The 19,719-nt window shown below is 36.9% G+C and overlaps 1 protein-coding gene across 2 annotated transcripts in view; it reads left to right on the plus strand.

Moving 5' to 3' along the window:
* The window catches only part of IQUB (IQ motif and ubiquitin domain containing), a 121,995-nt gene that overhangs the window by 19,345 nt on the left and 82,931 nt on the right, over positions 1 to 19,719 (plus strand). For both annotated transcript variants that reach the window (XM_086691177.1, XM_025929906.2), the window contains exons 7-8: positions 5,153 to 5,363; positions 16,883 to 17,058. In XM_086691177.1, the coding sequence (XP_086547303.1) occupies positions 5,153 to 5,363; positions 16,883 to 17,058 (387 nt within the window). The remainder of the gene's footprint in view (positions 1 to 5,152; positions 5,364 to 16,882; positions 17,059 to 19,719) is intronic.

Genomic DNA, 19,719 nt, shown 5'->3' on the forward strand with positions numbered 1-19,719 from the left:
TTCAAAATTAAAAAGTTTTTATTGAGGTATCATTGACACGTAACATTATATTGGTTTCAGGTATACAACATAACAATTTGAAATACATGTTGAAATGATCATCACAGTAAATTTAGTTACCATCTGTCACCATACGTGGTTAACTTTTAGAATTTACTCTCTTGGCAACTTTCAAGTATGCTTCACAATATTATTGACTGTAATCACCATGATGTACATTATATACCCATGACTTACTTATTTCATGACTGGAAGTTTTCGCCTCTTGACCCCCTTCACTCATTTCACCCATGCCCTTACCTTCCTGCCCTTTGACAACCACTATTCTGTTCTCTTCATCTATGATTTTTGTTTTGTTCATTTGTTTTGTTTTTTAAATCCCACATGTAAGTGAAATCATATGACATTTTTCTTTGACTTATTTCACTTAGCATAATTCCTTTAAGGTCCATCCATGTTGTCACAAATGGCAAGATTTCATTCTTTCTTATGACTGAGTAGTATTCCAGTGTGTGTGTGTGTGTCACATTTTCCGTATCCATTCATCCATCAGTAGCCACTTAAATTATTTCCATGTCTTGGCTATTATAAATAATGCTTCAGTGAACATAAGAGTTAATATATCTTTTTCAATTAGTGTTTCCTCTTCTTTAGATAAATACCCAGAAGTGGAATTGTTGAATCAAATGGTAGTTTAATTTTTAATTTTTTGAGAAACCTCTATATTGTTTTCCATAGTGACTGTACCAATTTACATTCTTACCAACAGGGCACAAGAGTTCCTTTTCCTCCACATCCATGCCAACACTTTTTATTTCTTATCTTTTTGATGATAGCCATTCTAACAGGTAGAAGGTGATATCTCATTGTGGTTTTGATTTGCATTTTCCAGATGATGAGTGATGTTTGAGCATCTTTTCATATGTCTGTTGGCCATCTGGATGTCTTTGGGAAGATGTCTATTCATTGGCCATCTGGATGTCTTTGGGAAGATGTCTATTCAGATCCTCTGCCCATTTTTAAATTGGATTGTTTATTATGATTATTTTTTTGCATTTGAGTTTTAGGAGTTTTTATGTTTTAGATATTAACCCCTTTCCAGATATATGATTTTCAAATAGTTTCTCCCATTCAGTAAGTTGTCTTTTCATTTTGTTGATGGTTTCCTTTGATGTGCAAACGCTTTTTAGTTTGATATAGTCCCATTTGTTAATTTTTGTTTTGTTACCTTTGCTTTTGGAGTCAGATTTAAAAAATTATTGCCAAGACTTGTGTCAAGTAGCTTACCACCTGTTTTTCCTAGAAATTTTTTTGGTTTCAGGTCTTACATTCAAGTCTTTAATACAATTTGAAGTAATTTTTTCTGTATAGTGTGAGATAATGGTCTAGTTTCATTCTTTTGCATGTTACTGTCCAGTTTTCCCAGTAGCATTTATTGAAGAGACCATCCTTCCCCATTGTATATTCTTGCCTCCTCTGTTGTAAATTAGTTGACCACGTATGTATGAGTTTATTTCTGTGTTCTCTATTCTGTTCCATTGATCTATAGTTCTGTTTTTATGCCAATATATAGTGTTTTGATTACTATAGATTTGCATTGTAGTTTCAAATCAGGAAGTATGGTATCTCCAGCTTTGTTCCTTTGGTAACAAAGTTAAGAGAGATGTGGAATGTTCCTTTGCTGAAGTTCAGCATGTTTGTTGTAAGTTAAGGCTGCTTCTCTCTGTTAAACTGACATAGATCCTCCTGCCAAGAGTGGGATGCTTCATTTTTGGTTATCTAATTTCAAACAGCAAAGTTTCTGATAGATTAGTATTTTAGAGTACTAAGTTTCTCAGTGTGCACAGAATAATAGTATTCACTCAAAGGAGGGGATTGTTAGGACATTTTATAGCTGTAGTATGTCCTTGGAAGAAATATTGTTTCCTGTTAATTTCATAGCTGACAATTAATGCCTGTTATTCCAGCCTGATAGATTTTTATGTTCTCAGTCCAAACTAATTTTTATTTTTTGACTGTACAGGGCTTGGATGGTAGCTCTGTGATATCATCAAGAACCTAAACTCCTTTTACCTTTCCATTCCATTAATCTTATGAGCTTATAACTTACATGATAATGCAATGGTTAGTCAACCTTCAGCATAATGTCTGCAATCTATGCAGGAAGAAGGGAGAGGTCAAGGGAGCATGAGCCATATATGTTACCTTCAGGAGTTTTCCCTGCAAGCCCCACCCAGTGCCTTCCAGTTACATCTCATTGGCCCAAACTGTGTCATGTGATTGTGCTCACTGCGAGTGTGTGACAAATACATTTTTAAAGTTTCATATTGTTGTTCCTCAATAAGATTGAGGTTTTCTTATTAAGGAAGTAGGAGAGAATGGATATTAGGTGGGGAGATGGAAGTCTCTACAACACTTTCCAAACTCCAGTAAAATGGTATTAAAGGACTAAAAAAATGTAAACATACAGGAACGAAGAATACATGAAAAGAGAGAAGAGTGTCAGTCAGTTATTTCAAAGTTGTAAAGCAGATGGAGAAATGTTAACTTGACTTACTTAAGCTGAGGAAGTGAAACTCTAAATGCCTGCCAAGGGGGATGGCATCAAGAACCAAACTGCTTTGCCCCATACAACCTTGGAAGGTGAATAGGAGTTTTCTAGGGAGGTGAAAGTGGGATGTGAGTTGTACACAGAGGGATGGGTTAAAAGCCAGTATAGGAGGAAATTTCCACGTAGTAAGTTCTTTTGTCTTCACTGACTCCTTTCTACTTGTATCATATTTACTTTATTCTTGAGCTTCTTGATTTCATGCTTGTATTTATTTTAAATCTTTTTTGTTTTAAGCAATATTATATATGACTATTGATATTTTTGTACTCATTCTTGCCATCTCATTTTGGTTTTTATTTATTATTCACATTTTGTTTGTTTTTTCTTTTACCAGCCTTTTCTTCTCTTCGTTAGTTTGACTAAACATTTTCTTTCTTTTTTTTTTTTTTTTGTTCTTTCATAGTTGAAAGTAGGTCCTTTGTTTCTGTTTTTCTAATGGTTCCTTATAAAAATTAAAAAAATTTTTGTTTCCTAAATTTTTTATGCCAAAGGCATACTTAATCAGGCTCTATCTTTTCCATGAATAAGTCAAGGTCCTTAGCAGGGTTTTCTGTTTTTCGTTTCCTTGCCCTCTCCCTCATTCCTCCTAGCCAGTCAGATTGGATCTGGAATTATAATTATATACATATATGTATGTATATAATTATAATTATATGTATAACTTACTTTATAATTTACTATATATTTATAACTTCACTTTGTTGTTTGATATATTTATATTGATATATATGACTTTTTCCAAATAAGATGTATCTAGCTTGATAACTCTTTTGGAAATGTTTTCTCAGTTCTTTAATCTTTCCATTTTAACTTATTTTTCTTGCTAGAACACATTCTCTAGTAATTTTTTCAGAGATGATGCCTGGGAGATAAACCTCTTAGTCCTGTTGAATCAACCTCATTCTTGAAGTTGAATTCGAGTCCACATAGATAGATTTAAACTTGTTTTCAAAATTATTTTTCTTTATAACACTGAAGCCCTATTTGATTAAAAGTCTGATGTCAGTTTTGCATTTCTTTGTTTCCTCTTTCTGGAAGCTTTTAGGGTTTTTACTTTATCTCTAGTAATCTTATTGTGATATGCTTGAGATTTGGCCGTGAGCCCTTTCTATCTGAGAGCTTATGTCTTTAGTTTGGAGACATGTTCTTTTAGTATATTTGGAGTAATTTCTCTGGTCAACTTTCTTCATTCTGTCTGGAGCTTGCTGGTCTGACCACCACTCTTTGGGAACCACTGTTCTGGTATTTCTGTTCACACAAAAGTAAACTTTTCTTTGTTGAATGAGGAGGAGCCTTATATTTTGTGGGTTCTTCCCAAATGTTTGGTTATTCCTGGGTGTGTAGACAGGGTATTTGAGATCCCTTATGTCCAGTGTGCTATGCGTATTTGTTTACCGCAGTGATTTTAGGGGATGGCCAAGGCTTGATTCTGGAAGAGAGCTAGTTTTATGAAGAAGGGGCTTCTACTCATCGTGGGTGTCACCCACGGGTGTGGTTTTCCTAGATTGTTTTAGAGAAGCCTGTCCTTTTGGCATTTTTCAAGCAGTCACTTTGCCATTTGCCCTAACACACCTCTTCTGCTCACCGGATCCACTGGTTTAGGGCTTGAAACGGTCTTACAGACCCTTCTGTATTTTCTAGCCTGCTTCTCCATCTTCCCTGTACATGATTAGGCGTAGGTTCCTCTTCAATTTATTCTACCTCTGTCCCTTCTTGAGGGGATTCTTCAAAGTTTCTGTTCCTTTGGAAGTCTCCGTTAGTTGATCCAGTGTCCTGATTTCTGCTTATATGATTTTCCGTGATTACCAGAGATTAGGTCACAGTAAAGGGATGTGTCAGCATATTCTCTGTCCTCAATCTTGATCTAGCCTCTCCACATTTTATTTTTATTTATGAGTTTAGTAAATAAAAAAATTTCTCAGTTATATGGCAAGTTTTTTGGGAATTTAGTACTATACTATAACTTCAGACATATTTATATTTCTCACAATTTAATAAATACTTGTTTTCTTAAACGGAGACTTTTATCTAACCTGCCTTTGGTAGTTACTACATATAACCTACCTGCTTTATGTTTAGGTAATGAAATTTTGTTTTAAATATGAGCCTAAGCTGATGGTAGTTAAGATAAACTAGAGATAATTAATATTAGTGACAATAATAGTATTTATTGAGGACTTGTGATGCACCAGGGTTAAGATAAGGGTGTTATATGGAGAATAAACCAAAATCAAACAAATAGTGACTCGCAGAGGAAATATTTAGACTAAGTTTTACCCCAGAGCCTATGCTTTTAAGCATTGTACTAACTACCTCCCAGGAAGGTGTATTTGCTAGATTTTGGAGTCAAATTGCTGATGTGCATTATCCACAGCTTATGTGTCCCTATGTGTGTGAGAATGTCTGGCATAGAGGGAAACCTAGACTCTCAGTTTGTTTAGTAGTTTTTGCATTGGAATAGAAATAATCACTATTGCCTTTTGTTCTTATCTGATATAGTTGATGGTAGACACTTTTTATTTCCTTTTAATTTAACTATAGGTAATAGTGTTACAGACTTACTATAGACGATGGCATGCTAAAGTCATGGTAGAGAATTTAAGAAGACAGAAAATGTTAAGGTTGAAGTGGGAAGCAGAGGAAGAACAAAGGAAGATAAGAGAAAAAGAAGAATGGATGAAATTGGACTATCACCGGAGGCATAATCCTCAGACAAAAGAAGATTTTGAGCTTCTTTATAATGCACTGGAACGTAAGTTTGAAATAGGCTTTGCATAAAATATTAATTTTATAATTTTTCACTATTAGGAAAAGCAGGTGTATTAAAGACAAAAGGAAGGCCTTCTTATCTCAGGATGAGGTCTTGGGAATCTTGGCCTAGAGAATTTAAAGAGATGAATAATGTTTTACACCTGGGACAGGAATTAAGGTGGGAATAAATTGGGGATGCTTTTATATCAACAGTGGATAAATAAAATGTGCATACTGCTCTGTAAATTTTGTGGTTTAGTATATTATCTCATTCGATCATCCCCATGAGATAAAAAGAGAAAGCATTGTCTAATCTGATTCTCTGATGGTCTTGGGAATTTGTGAATGCAGAACTGAACTGTCTTGAATCCCTCAATTCAGCATCCTGTCTCTGATTTCTGTTCTTTAGAGGAGGGCTTGGCAATACCTTTTAATTCCCACCCATTAATGATCAATATAGATGTATATTCTTTACACAATTGACGTTTATGCCTTATTTCTTCCACAGAATGTGTGTTAGTCATTGACACAATTAAAAGCTTCAGTTACTTGACAGGCCAAGCACTCCGTACTCAGGGCAATAGATACACTGTTCTTGAAGTTGTTTCTCATTGGTCCCTTCCAATCTCAAATGTTGCCTACTCAGAGGCTTCTGTGACTGACAGTCCAACCTGGATATCCTGTTGTCATTTAATGGTTATCATTGCACACCAAACTTTTCATTTATATCACCACCACAATTTGTAATAATATATCTTTTTGTTTAGCATTAATTTTCACCAGTGGATTGCAAACTCCATGAGAGAATAACTTATTTATTTTTTTTGATGCTCTCACTTTTTCTCTGCTTAGCTCATATGCCCAACAAATATTGGCGGGTTGAATGAGTGAGTGAATGAAAGGGAACCCCAAGGATGTAATGCAGTTATCTCTGGCTTCCACTTTTCCGGTAGTACCAGCTAAAGTGCCAGGAAGTGGAACAGAGAGTTACTAATTACTTTAGATGCCAGAAAGTAGAGAAGTTGGGTTCTTGTGACAATGTAGAGGAATTTTCAAAATTAAAAATAGCCTCGGGGCACCTGGATGACTTAGTCAGTTAAACGTCTGACTCTTGGTTTTGGCTCTGGTCATGATCTCATGGTTCATGGGATCGAGCCCTGCAAGGGGCTTCGCGCTGGCAGCACAGAGCCTGCTTGGGATTTGACATTCTCTCTCTCCCTCTCTGTCTCCATCCCTCTCTTGCTGTGCTCTCTCTCTCTCTTTCAAAATAAATAAATAAAAGCTTAAAAATAAAATTAAGAGTAGCCTCAATAGTTTTTTTATTTGAGCAGGGTCTTTTCATCCAAAGAAATAACAGTCTTTGACTTCTCTATGATTATTTATGACATTAACTTTAAGCAAATTTTCTTAATATAACTTTTTATATACTGTTTGTGGGTGTTATTATATGTTCTGTTACTCAAGTCACCCTTCCTCTCTAACAGCAGTTTTAGGTGTCAGATATTGAGTCTATTAAATAGCTATATGGTAATATGCTATTCACCAAAAGATAACACAGTGAAACACTAGGTCTGATAAGCAATGCTAATAAATTTATCTCTTTGGTAACATGCAAAATTGAGTGGCTTTAGGAACGTGGCAGTGTTTGAGGTAACAGCCTGTTCCCTCAGCATTTACATCTGCCTCGTCTTTCTCCTAATCATTGACCTCTGCAAATACTTTCTGTTTTACTTTAAACCTCACTTCTATTTTCATCCTCTCTCAGATGAAAACAAAGTTTACTTTTAAATGTTAAGAATTAAACAGAGAACACTGTTGGCAAGATCTAGGAAAGATCTTATTGACAAGTATAAAACTAGAGTTCTGTTATAGCAGAACTCTATTCAAATAATATTCCAAATTCCTATCTGAACAAGCCCAAGGATATTATTATTTCGTTGGTTGACAGGCAGTTGTGTAAAACAACAGAAAATATGCTGAGTGAGGTTCTACCTTTTCTACTTATTGGTGGTGTTAACTTGGGCAAGTCACTTATTTTCTTTAGCCTCAGGTTCTTCATCTACAAAAGGACTTACTGATATCTGGCACGTCTATTTCACAGGGCTTTATGATATGTGAATAAATAAATGTTACATTTATGAAAGTACTTTAAAGGTGCAAAGAATTATGCATATATAGTTATGTTATAACTATAATTATTATTAGTTATTAATAGTTATTACAACTATAATAATTTTATATTTGTAAATAATTTTATACACATTTTCTATCTTAAAATAGAGCAGATATACTTTATATGGCTACACATGATTTATATGGAATAAAATGAAATTTCTTATATAAAAGAGGCATCTCTTTAGTTTTCTTCCAGCCCTAAAGTTCTAATTTAAAACTCTCAGAATAATAATTTTTAAGTTTTGTTGTAGTCTTTGAAACTGCTGCCCTCTTGTGGCTCATAGTAACAATTACATAGTTTAAATTAAAACTCCTAAAAGAAGTTCAGCTTTTCCTCTGGGTAATCTGTCTCTCAGTAACAAAAGCAAAATAGATCATTAACGAAAATTAATTGAACTACATAAGTTAATATAATGTATCAAAGTCAAGACCATTTCCAGGCAACACTATTTTATCTTTATGTTTGTTTGTTTTTTCTTACAACAATATGTTGAGGATGACTCCTTTTATTGATCTGAATTGTCACTCTTATTTCAGACTCAGCATAGGGGTTATCATCTTTAGGAAACTTCTCTTGACAGCACAGATTGGGCTCAGAGCCTCTTTTCCTTGCCCACAATTCCCTGTAAACACCACTGTCTTAACTGTGTACATTTGTACTGAGGGTGCCTGATAGGACCCTTGCTCATTGTTGAATTGAATCTGCTAACCCTTTGCTTTGTTTTGACTTGTGCTAATGGCCTTTTCTGACTCTTCTCGGATTATTACTTCTGACCTCAAGGTACCTTGACTTCTAGCTTCTGGAGTCCACTGACATCATCTGGCTCTGGGTATTCAGTCTGAATCTTCCTTGGTTCTCTCCATGTAGGCTTGCAGTCTGTGAATGAGAATTTTAAAAAACCGATGCATATAAACTGCTACTGGTGGACAAAATCTTGTATGTTCTTCTATTTCTTGTTTGGAAATTGCAAGTTTAGAGCTCAGGAATTTTAGAATGTGTACAGACTTTAGGTGCTAAGTCCTATCCTTTCATTTTTTTAATTAAAAAAAAATTTTTTTTTTACATTTATTTATTTTTGAGAGACAGAGAGAAACAGAACACAAGTGGGGGGGGGGGGCAGAGAGAGAAGGAGACACAGAATCCGAAGCAGGCTCCAGGCTCCGAGCTGTCAGCACAGAGCCCGATGCGGGGCTCAAACCCACAAACCATGAGATCATGACCTGAGCTGAATTAGGATGCTTAACCGACTGAGCCACCCAGGCGCCCCTTTTCATTTTATAATTGAACTTCAGACCCTGGAAATTAGATGATTTGTCTGAGAAGATAAGTTAAGGAGATAAAAGAAACATATTCTTTCAAATGAACCAATTCCTTTAATATCTTTTTCTTTAAAAATATTAGAGACTCCTGGGTGGCTCAATTGGTTAAGCAGCCGATGCTTTTGGCTCAGGTCATGATCTCAGGGTCCTGAGATCGAACCCCACGTTGGGCTCTGTGCTGACTGCATGGAGCCTGCTTGAGATTCTCTCTTTCCTTTCTCTCTGCCTTTCTCTCTCTCTCAAAATAAATAAATAAACATTAAAAAAATATTGGTGGCTATTGATATCTGCTATGGGTTGAATTGTGTTTCCCCCCAAATTCACATGTTGAAGTCCTAAGCCCTAGCCTTTCAGAATGTGACTGAATTTGGAGATAGGACCTTCAAAAAAGCAATTCAGAAGAAATAAGGTTTTATGGATGAGCCCTAACCAGTATGACTAATATTCTTATAAGGAGAGATTAGGACACAAACAAACACATAGAGAAGATCATATAAAGACACTGAAGGATGATGGCCATTTAGAAGCCCAGGAGAGAGGTCTTCAGAAGAAACTAACCCTGCCATCACCTTGGTCTTGAACTTATCAATTCCAGAACTGTGAGGAAATAAACTTCTGTTGTTTAAGCCACCCAGTCTATGGTGCTTTCTTACGGCAACACTGGAAAATGAATTCAGCATTCCAATTTATTTGTTTGTTTGTTTTAATTATCATCATCCCTATGGAACATACCTTTTATGATATGGGGCAGAATCTCTCGTTTTCTTCAATGTCTTCTCTGTATAGTTCTGGAAACTGTCAATTCAGATAAAAAATAGGTTTTGTCCATCCACTCCTGATTCCTATGTATGTCTATTCCTTATGAGTAGTTGGGACATGGTATTTTTCTGATGCCATGTTCCATTCCTTACTATAGGTTTACAGGGCCATCTAATGGAGAATTTTATTGGAATTAAAGACCATTATTTTCATTTCTTTTTTTATTAATTTTTTTTCTAATGTTTATTTAGTTTTGAGACAGAGAGAGACAGAGCATGAAAGGGGGAGGGTCAGAGAGAGAGGGAGACACAGAATCTGAAACCGGCTCCAGGCTCTGAGCTGTCAGCACAGAGCCCCACGTGGGGCTCGAACTCACGAACCGCTAGATCATGACCCCAGCCGAAGTTGGACGCTCAACCACTGAGCCACCCAGGAGCCCCTAAAGACCATTATTTTCATTTCTAATTAGCTTCACTGGATTGTTTCCTTTTAAAAAGTCATACTATAATTTAAGCAAAATGTAAAGTCTGAATATATATATTCATATAAGTGAATTTGAGTGCATCTATCCAGACTCACCCGGTATTAATCTAGGAGAGTAGTATATTGCTCTTTGAGGTTGGCAGCATAGCTTAAATAATATCCTAGTGGCCTAAATTTATTACCAGTCCCAAAGGTTTCTGATGTAAAACTGGAAGTAAAATAGGCTTACTTATATCATTCAATTTTTATTTGCTTTCTGGGAACATCCATATAATCCCATAAGATAAATATTCCCAGTTATTATTTCCACAAGCAAGCAATTTTTCTTTTAATTCATACACTGCCTTTGGTTGTATGGATTTTGTCAAGATTTTTAAAGTTCTTTTGGTTGGTAAAACTGCTCTTAAAGGATAAAGTCATCAATCATGGATTTCCTGGATTTTCACAACATAATTTAGCCCTTAAATTTACAACTCTTTTGCTGAAGACAATTTTGCTTTTAAATTTAAAAATCTTCTTTTTGAACAGACCAAGCTGTCCAGTGTCTGAATAATGTATTCCTGGTAAAGGGCAAAGTGGATTCTTATAAAGAGTACCACTGGCCTGTCTTTGGCCTCATCAGGATGGTTTCAAATTGGAAGTCGAGAGGAAGAAGAAATAGTATGATAAAAACTGTAAAACTAGATGTTATAACAGACATTGGTTATAACAGACGAGGGCCAGAAACAACACTTTAGATATTTACCTTCCAATGCAGACACTGGTGTTAAAGTAAATCTGAAATTTTAATAGAAAGAGGAAAATATACTTTGTAATTATATAAATTATATATAAATGTGATGTATTTTGAAATATCCTTGCAATATGATGAGAAAATAATCATGCCTGTAATATAACAACGGAAGACTACATTTACTTAATTAAATCATACCTGGTAGAAGATAAGAGGAATCTTGTGTCAAGAAGAGATCTATCTAGGGGCGCCTGGGTGGCTCAGTCGGTTAAGCGTCCGACTTCGGCTCAGGTCATGATCTCGCGGTCTGTGAGTTCGAGCCCCGCGTCGGGCTCTGGGCTGACAGCTCAGAGCCTGGAACCTGTTTCCGATTCTGTGTCTCCCTCTCTCTGACCCTCCCCCGTTCATGCTCTGTCTCTCTCTGTCTCAGAAATAAATAAACATTAAAAAAAAAATAAAAAAAAAAAAGAAGAGATCTATCTAAAGGAAGTCTTTATGCCTAATGGTGAAAAATGTCAGGCTTTTGAGTAAAAATAAGGAGAAAGAGAAGTGAAAATTCTGTCCTCATGGAAGAATTTTATAGTGTCTCCAACTAGGGAGAGGCAAGGAGATATTTAGGGCCTTCAAGAAAGCATTGTGTCTTTCTCACTTTTGTATGCACCATTGAAATTTATAGAGTTCCTTTCACATAATTGCTCAATACTTATATTTGAGTGTTTTGAATTGACAAAGAAACGATAAGGTTTTGGCAGGTATAGTAACCAGATCAGGCAAACGAGTTTTTTAAAGTTCAGAGAAAAAATAGGTTTGATTCTATGGCCAGGGAATGCAGTTCATGAGACTCTGAAACTTTGTCATTCTGACAGTGTAATAATAAATTATCTCCATGAAAAGGGAAAGAATTAGATAGCTGGTTAGTAAGTGTGGCTTTCAGTAGTAGACCAACTAATCAATTCATAGAGAGAGACTGTCCAATGAAAAGATTACATGTTTTTGAAAAGTGGGAGAGCAGTGCTTAAGAGTCTGTAACATGGAACCAGACTGCCAGAGTTTGAGTCTTGGTGCCACTTGGACAAGTCTCTGTTTTCCTTAGTTTCCTTTTCTGTAAAAGAGGGGATAATAGTAGCACCTCCTTCACTGGTTTGTCAGGAGATTAAATGAGCTCATATGCATGAGGAGCTTGAGACAGAGCCTGACACATAGTAACCAGCACTCCATGGTAACCACCACTAACATGGTGTTAGTGTTATTTTTATTGTATTGTTTAGTTAGAAAAGAGGGGCCTAGGAATCAAAAAGCAAACAGGAGATGAAGTAAATAGTACAGTAAGAAAAAAAAACAACAGGATTTTGTTCTCAGAGCAGCCTTAAGAATAGAAAGGAAGGGGCGCCTGGGTGGCGCAGTCGGTTAAGCGTCCGACTTCAGCCAGGTCACGATCTCGCGGTCCGTGGGTTCGAGCCCCGCGTCGGGCTCTGGGCTGATGGCTCAGAGCCTGGAGCCTGTTTCCAATTCTGTGTCTCCCTCTCTCTCTGCCCCTCCCCCGTTCATGCTCTGTCTCTCTCTGTCCCAAAAATAAATAAACGTTGAAAAAAAAAAAAATTAAAAAAAAAAAAAAAGAATAGAAAGGAAGCTAAGGCAAAGTCTACACCTTAAAACCACGGTTCCTGTGTCTATTGAGAGAGAAGAGAATGAGACGTTGTAAGAGAGGTTGTTGTAGTTAAGCCAGCGTATTCTCGTGTGTTCTGGGGTGACAGTGACTTGAACAAAACCAAAGCTGTGTAAACCTGCACGGGTGGAGGACAGGCTTGCCACCTGCGGGAAAGTGTCCATGAATGTCCTGCTCGTGAAAGTGCACGTGCAGGAGATCCTCTGTAAATTCCAGACTGAGGTTACTACATGTACAATAACAAGGATGACTCAAAATGTGACACGAAAACATTTTCAGGAACAGTTCTGAATATCTGAAAACTTAGAATGAACTGAAGCTTACGATAAATGTCAAAGACTACAGTGACTTTTTGGAATGTTTGTTCAGAATAAAGAACAATAGGTTGTTGCTTCAATTTTTGTTTGCTTCCATGTTCTATGAAGAACATAGATCAACCATGGTTGAATGAGTTCAGGTTCCCAGTCTTTGTGTGTTTATCCAGGTATCAAAGCCACTCCTAGTTACTTAAATAATAATGGGGAATGAGAGAAGTACCCAGCAGACATGATTTTCCAGAGGAGGTGTATGAGTAACTGTCACAAACATTACAGCTTTTTGTAAATCTTCCCCTGCTCTGACACACTTTTCAGAGGTACCTAATTTGAATCTCAGGCTTATTTCTGCAAAGTTCCCCAAAATTGTGTTACTTCAATTTTTTAGCATCCTATCCATTTTGATATGTAGTGGGGCTTTTTTTTTCTTAATAGTTGACAGTCTTACTTTTAACTTCTTTGTTTAAATTTTATTTTTGTTGGTATTTATTACATTTCCAAGCAGTTGGGACTATTCTTTTTAAACTTTTGTTTTTAATTCTTGTTTAATTGTACAGTATCAAAATGCAGTTTTGGCATTTCTGATTTGGGGAATTTGTTTTCTTTTATTCCTGCTGCTAGAATTTGTATAAATTTAATGCTTCATAGAGCTTTGAAAATAGGTATATTTTCAGCCTTTGTTGGTCAGAGCTTGAATCATTTAAATTTGTTAATCATATTGTTTAAACTTTTTAATGCTTTTAATACTTCTTTACTTGAAACAGATCGACTCATTTGTATTTTAATTATGTTTATATAAATAAAGTATGCTCACTCCAGGAGTATTTATAACTGATAGAAGTTTTGCTTTACAAGTTAGATGGGATGTGATTTTGCGTATAGCATTCACGAGGGTCATACCTTTCATCATAAAATTGTCTCCTATCCCAATAACCGAATTTTGAATGTTTTCCCCTCTATTTTCAATATACTGTTAATATTGCTGCTTCTGTTTTCTTTTTTGTTCACATTTATCAACATTTTATGTTTAACCTTTACTTTTGGTGTCACTTTGTTTTAAGTGTGTCCCTTGAAAACATGTCATTGGATAAAAAAAATTGTTCTAACTTATTTTCAGTAAAAAAGTAACCATTTTATATTTTTCAATATAACTGTGATGCTTGATTTTGCTTCTCTCACCTTGCTTTATACTTTCTCTTTTGAATTTTTTGCCTTTTTTTCATAAACAGTTGTGATTATTGTTGTTTTCTGCATTGGCTTGAAGTGTAGGCATTCTTTCATTCCTTCCTAAGGATTTTCAAAGACTTCCTTAAAACATAGTAAACTATCACATAGATTAATCACTTGCTCTTTTCTCAAGCTCTAAGGCATTGAATTAAGGTTTACTACCTTCTTCTATGTCCGCTTTCTGAGATGAGACAGCAGCAATTTGGGGACGTTTGTGCCTGTTTGAGTGTCTTTTAGCAGTATCTGCTATAACTTAAACCCCCTGATTTCCAGTATATAGCTTGTACCTCTCTGACTTAAAGTACTGACTTGGGTCTCCTCCTCTCCTCTCCCATTTCATATTTCTTGGTTCATGTAACTGGGAATTTAGGAGAGGAGAGTTAGCCGCTTGTGCATAAAACTCCATCTTGTCAGAAATTTGGTATGCTATATTTCAAAGAGGTGCTGTGATAACAGAGCAGCTTGACCTTGATGAGACATGAAATTATATCAAAAAATGTGCAATTTAGGAAAGGGAAGTGTTTATGTCTGGAAAAGAGAAAACCTAAATGGAATGTGACAGCTACCTTCAGATATCCAAAGGGATGCCATTTGGAACAAGGAATAGACTGACTCTGTTTCTTCACCAGCTGGTCCCAGGCCAGGGTGAGTGAATTAAACCTGTACAAACTGCTGCCAGGAGGACACTGTCTTACATGTGGGTGGGGTATTGAACCATTTGATTTCTAAGGTTCTTGCCAACACTATGCTTCTTTTAATGTAAATAGGTTTCTGAAATGTGGGCCATAAGACGATTTTTCCCCCAAATTTAGTGTGTGTAAGAATTGAATGAGACCCTTGTTAAAAATGCATGTATGTGAGCCCGGAAATTTTGACTTAGTTAAGTTTAGGGTAGGACCTAGTAATCCATTTTTCTCATGTAAGTTAATTTTGACAATATGCTGTTACTCTTAGGTAAAATGAGTTTATTAAAATACTATTCTTTGGCATTTTATAATTTGCTCTTAGGATATATTTCATGCAACCCATTCTTTATTGATAGTAACCAACCATAAATATTATCTTAACTGAATTCATAGGTTTGAGTAAAAAGTAAATGCAATTACTTTACAACATTTGCTGCTATAATTTAAGGTTTTGTAAGGATATGGTACCTAAGTGCTACCTAAGTAACCTAAAATGGTACCTAAGTGCTAGTATTGAAGAAAATAATTGAAGTCAACAATTCTGCATAAAACTGTCAATGTGGGTCCTAGTGGAAGCAGACAACAAGATGTCACAGTAAAAGATAAAGGGGAAAGAGAGCAAGAAAAGTCTTCATCAAGGTGCAGTTTGACACTTGTGGAAGTTGAGAGAGGGAAGGAAAAGAGGACGAGGAATGGAGAGCCTCAAACAGATAACAGCTCTGAGGAAGTCTGAGCCAGCCCAGTGGTCAGCGCTGATCCAAGTAGCCACAGAAGAGATCACTGCTGGGCAGACACGGCCAGGCCCTGATTCCCCCCGGTTCTCGGTCATTGACTGGGAGCTTTGTGGGGAGAACACGGCTTCTGCTTCAGTATGGCGGCACATGTCAAGTGCTGCAGCTGAGACTGTAACCTGCCAGTATTCCTCGCAACACGTATTCTCTCTTTTTCCATTTTCTTTCTTTCTTTCTTTCTTTCTTTCTTTCTTTCTTTCTTTCTTTCTTCCTTTCTTTCAAGAAGAGTAGATGAGACTTGTCAGGAGGAAAAGTTGAATCATTTGCACATTATGCTTTTTCCCTTCCAGGTGGAAATTGTAAATGTGCATGCATGTTTATTTATACATATAGATGCATCAGAAAATTGCTCTTCACTTTTTTGTGGTCAACATAAAAAATAATCGTTATTTTTAAAGCTAGGAAATTTGAGTCATCTGATGGAGGAATTTTGCTGGAAAGGTGAAAAGCAATTTAGTCATAGGTATTTATACATATATCAGAATATTAAGGAAGAGAGATAGATAGATAGAGGAAATAACATGTTACTGTCTTTGGATCTTCTTTTGGTGGGGGGGAGATATACAAAATGTCTTCCTAAGGGAAGTTATTCTTTTTTAAAATCGTTTTGTTTTATTTTTTTCATCATAAGTTTACTCCTTTTTTTAAGTAACTCTACAGCCAACGTGGGACTCCAACTCATGACCCCCAAGCTCAGGAGTCACAGAATCTACCCACTGAGCCAGCCAGGAGCCCCAGCAAGTGTACTCCTTAATCCCTATCACCTGTTTAACCTATCCCCCCGCCCCCCGCCCCCCACCCCTCTGGTAACCATCAGTTTGTTCTTTATAGTTAAGAGTCTGTATCTTGGCTTGCCTCTCTCTGTCTCTCTGCCTCTGTCTCTCTCTGTGTGTCTCTTTTTTTTCTTCTTTGCTTGTTTGTTTTGTTTCTTAAATTCCACATATGAGTGAGGTCATATGGTATTTGTCTTTCTCTGACTGACTTATTTTGCTTAGGTAGCAAAACCAGGTATTCTGAAAGATCTGAGTATCAGTACATGTTCATGGCTGCTACAAACCCAAACCATATATTTTTCAGTACGAGGGAGAGTATGTGCTTACTTGGAGGTGTAATTTGACATTATCTGGGCTGATTTCCTTTGGCTTCTCTTTATTTGACTTTAATTTTATTGCTTTAAGTTTCTCAGCTTCCATTTCATCCTACTTTTTCATATGTCAGGTGTACAATGTGAATGATAATGTTCATGTATAATTTTATTTAAATTGATACAAAAATAAAATACTGTTTGTCAGGATGTGATGGTAAAAAATTTTCTGAAAGATGTGGGATTTTAAAAACTCAAGAGTCTTTCATGTTATTCCTTTAGTCTGGCGGCAAGAAGAACTTGCACGCATTAACCAATCTTTCACTGGGGCTGAAAGGAAAGCTGCTTTGTGTGAACTTCTGGAAAAAGAGACCCAGATAATTGCTTCCATTGGGAGGCATAGATACATTGCATATACGGCAAACCAGGAAGCACTGATACAAGCTTTTTTGGATAAGGTTAGTAAAGTAACAATTATTTAAATAAGAATGAATCCTGAGTTTAAAAATGTAGAATAATGAACTAAAGAAGAGACTGACATTGTACGAATTTTCATGTTTAAATTTTCTGTTTTTTTTTTTCTTTTTTCTGATACAGCTTTAGATTTTTAACTGTGGCCTAGAATAACAATTGACAATTAACATGAAATTAATATGTTCTTAACTAAAAAGTTTAGGCCATGAAGGAAAAAATAAAGCTACCTTCCTCGTGACTCTGTTCATTTAGATTTAGGCTGGCTACAGAAGTTAGATCAATTACACACCCTGATGAAATGTAGAGTTACTGAAGTCACAAAATGTCTGGGTTTGGGATGCCTCATAGTAAGCAACCTGGGGAAAAGAGCTATAGATGAGTGTTTTTGCTTTTGCTCACCAGGTCATTAACTGACTGGAAGTTTCTGACCAAAAATGTATATGATTGTTGAAAACCATGAAAACATACAATTAAGGGAAAAACTAATTATCTTTTTGTGTTGAAACTGCCTGTTCTGTTTGATATTGATTGCATAGCCTGTTTCCATAGTGACCAGTCTCCTTTTGTAAATCTGATCTTTCCAAACAATTAAAAGCCAATCCAGCCACAAGAAGAAAGGGGATATAGCGTTCTTCTAGATCTTTGCCTTTAGTGATTCTAGTTGTATGATTCTTGTTACTTGAGAACATTCGTTTTTAAATACCATATTTTTTTGATACTCTAAATGCCCTCCTCTCATTTTACTAATACACTCTCCTTTGATCTCAATTTTTCTTGTGGCTTTAACTACTACCTACATCCTGGAACTCCCTGCAGGTCCAGACCAGACCTCTCTAAGGAGCTTTGGAATCATGTATCCAAATGTGTTACAACTTGCCTATTGTAATTGCTTTTGGGTGTCCCAACAGTACACCTTAAGTTGACATGTCAACACTGAAATTATACCATCTCACCGTTCCCTGGTCCCGCATCTCCAAACAGATGCTGTTCTGTAGCACTCACATCATTATTCTTTATGAATGTTTCATCATCTGCTCAGTTGCTGAAGACACCTGGGCATTATCCTTGGCATCCCATCCAGCCACCAACCAGTTTGTTCTGCTACTTTAATAATTGTCTCCATTCTTTACTTCCTTTTCAAACCCACTACTACTGTCTACAGGGAGATGGCTCTGCCATGGCACCCTGATGCCCTTGCATGAATCCAAACACGCCAGGTAGGCAAAGACTTGAACCGCAGCGAATCTGAATTTTGGTGGAATGTCTTGTGATCCTGCTGGAAATTGAAAGGATGGGAGGCTTCTGAAGAGACGCTATGGAGCGGCTCCTCTCTTTGCTTTCCTGTGTCCCCTGGGAAGCTGTCATGAGCCAGGCCTTGTCTCGTGTGTGTGTGAGATTGACAGTGACTTATCTGATTGTGGATTTCCTTCTCATTTGGACTGCTTCATGTCTCCAAATTAGGCTCTCAGCCTCCAGTCTCACTTCATAGTTCCCTCCTCTGTCATCCATACCACGGCCATAGTGACCTCACTAAACACATCTCTGCCCCTGCCCCTCCTTACTGCCCCTCAGGGATTTTCACAATGGATACTCAGCACACCTCACCTGCTGGTGTCTCACTGTCATCTCTCCTTGCAAACTACAGCCACACCGCCCCAGCTCTGTTCGGTTACTTGCACGTCCTCAGAAAGGTCACGTGCTCTGCATGCTTGTGCATCCAGTGTTGTCTCTACATGGAGCATCCTTTACCTCCTTCATTAGTAGCTAGTTATACATCCTTCAAAACAAGCTCAGATACCCCTTCTTCCAGAAAGGACCTACTGATCCTCCTGCTTTAGCCCGTACTATATGCTTTCATGAGACCCTGTTTCACTTCTTAGTAAATAGTGGTCAATTTTTAAAATTTTTTTAAAGTAAACTTATTTATTTTGAGAGAGCGTGCAAGCAGGGGAGGGGCAGAGAGAGAGAGGGAGAGCGAAAATCCCAAGGAGGCTCCATGCTGCCAATGCAGAGCCTGACTTGGGGCTTGATCCCACAAATCGTGAGATCAAGAGTCAGAAGCTTAACAGACTGAGACACAGGTGCCCCCGTAGTGGTCAGTTTTTATTGTATCTGTATACATGTCTGAATCATTCCTGGATACTGAGCTTCTTAAGCAAAAGCTATCTTTTATCTCTGTATCTTCATGTTCTAGCATAGTGCATATCACAGAGTATTAATACATGCTTATGGAGGAAGGCAGGAAGGAAAAATAAGGGACAGAAATAATGGTTGTGTAATCTCATATTTCAAGTATTGTCAAGAAATTATACAATGTAGATACTGTCACTTCAAATTGTTGAGTATCTTCATTCTAGGAAAGATATGTCTCCCGTATGGAAGCATAATATTTATACTTCTCCAGGATCATATTTCAAACTAAACTTATTCCTTTAGCAAGTTACTTTATCTTGAATCCGGCTTCATCACTGGGAACCATATTCCTTATGTGTCTGATTGTTAACCTTACCATTGGGGACAGCATAGACCCAGGGCAACAGGGACCCAGAGTGTTTGAAGGAGCTGGGGGCCTCTGAGGTACAAGGGACAAGGAAGACGCGTGGCATCTACCCTTCCTTATTTGAGGCTGGAGCTTCCACAGGAAT

The sequence above is a fragment of the Puma concolor genome, chromosome A2 (assembly GCF_028749965.1).
Source record: "Puma concolor isolate L17-30 chromosome A2, mPumCon1.1.hap2, whole genome shotgun sequence".
NCBI lineage: Eukaryota > Metazoa > Chordata > Mammalia > Carnivora > Felidae > Puma > Puma concolor.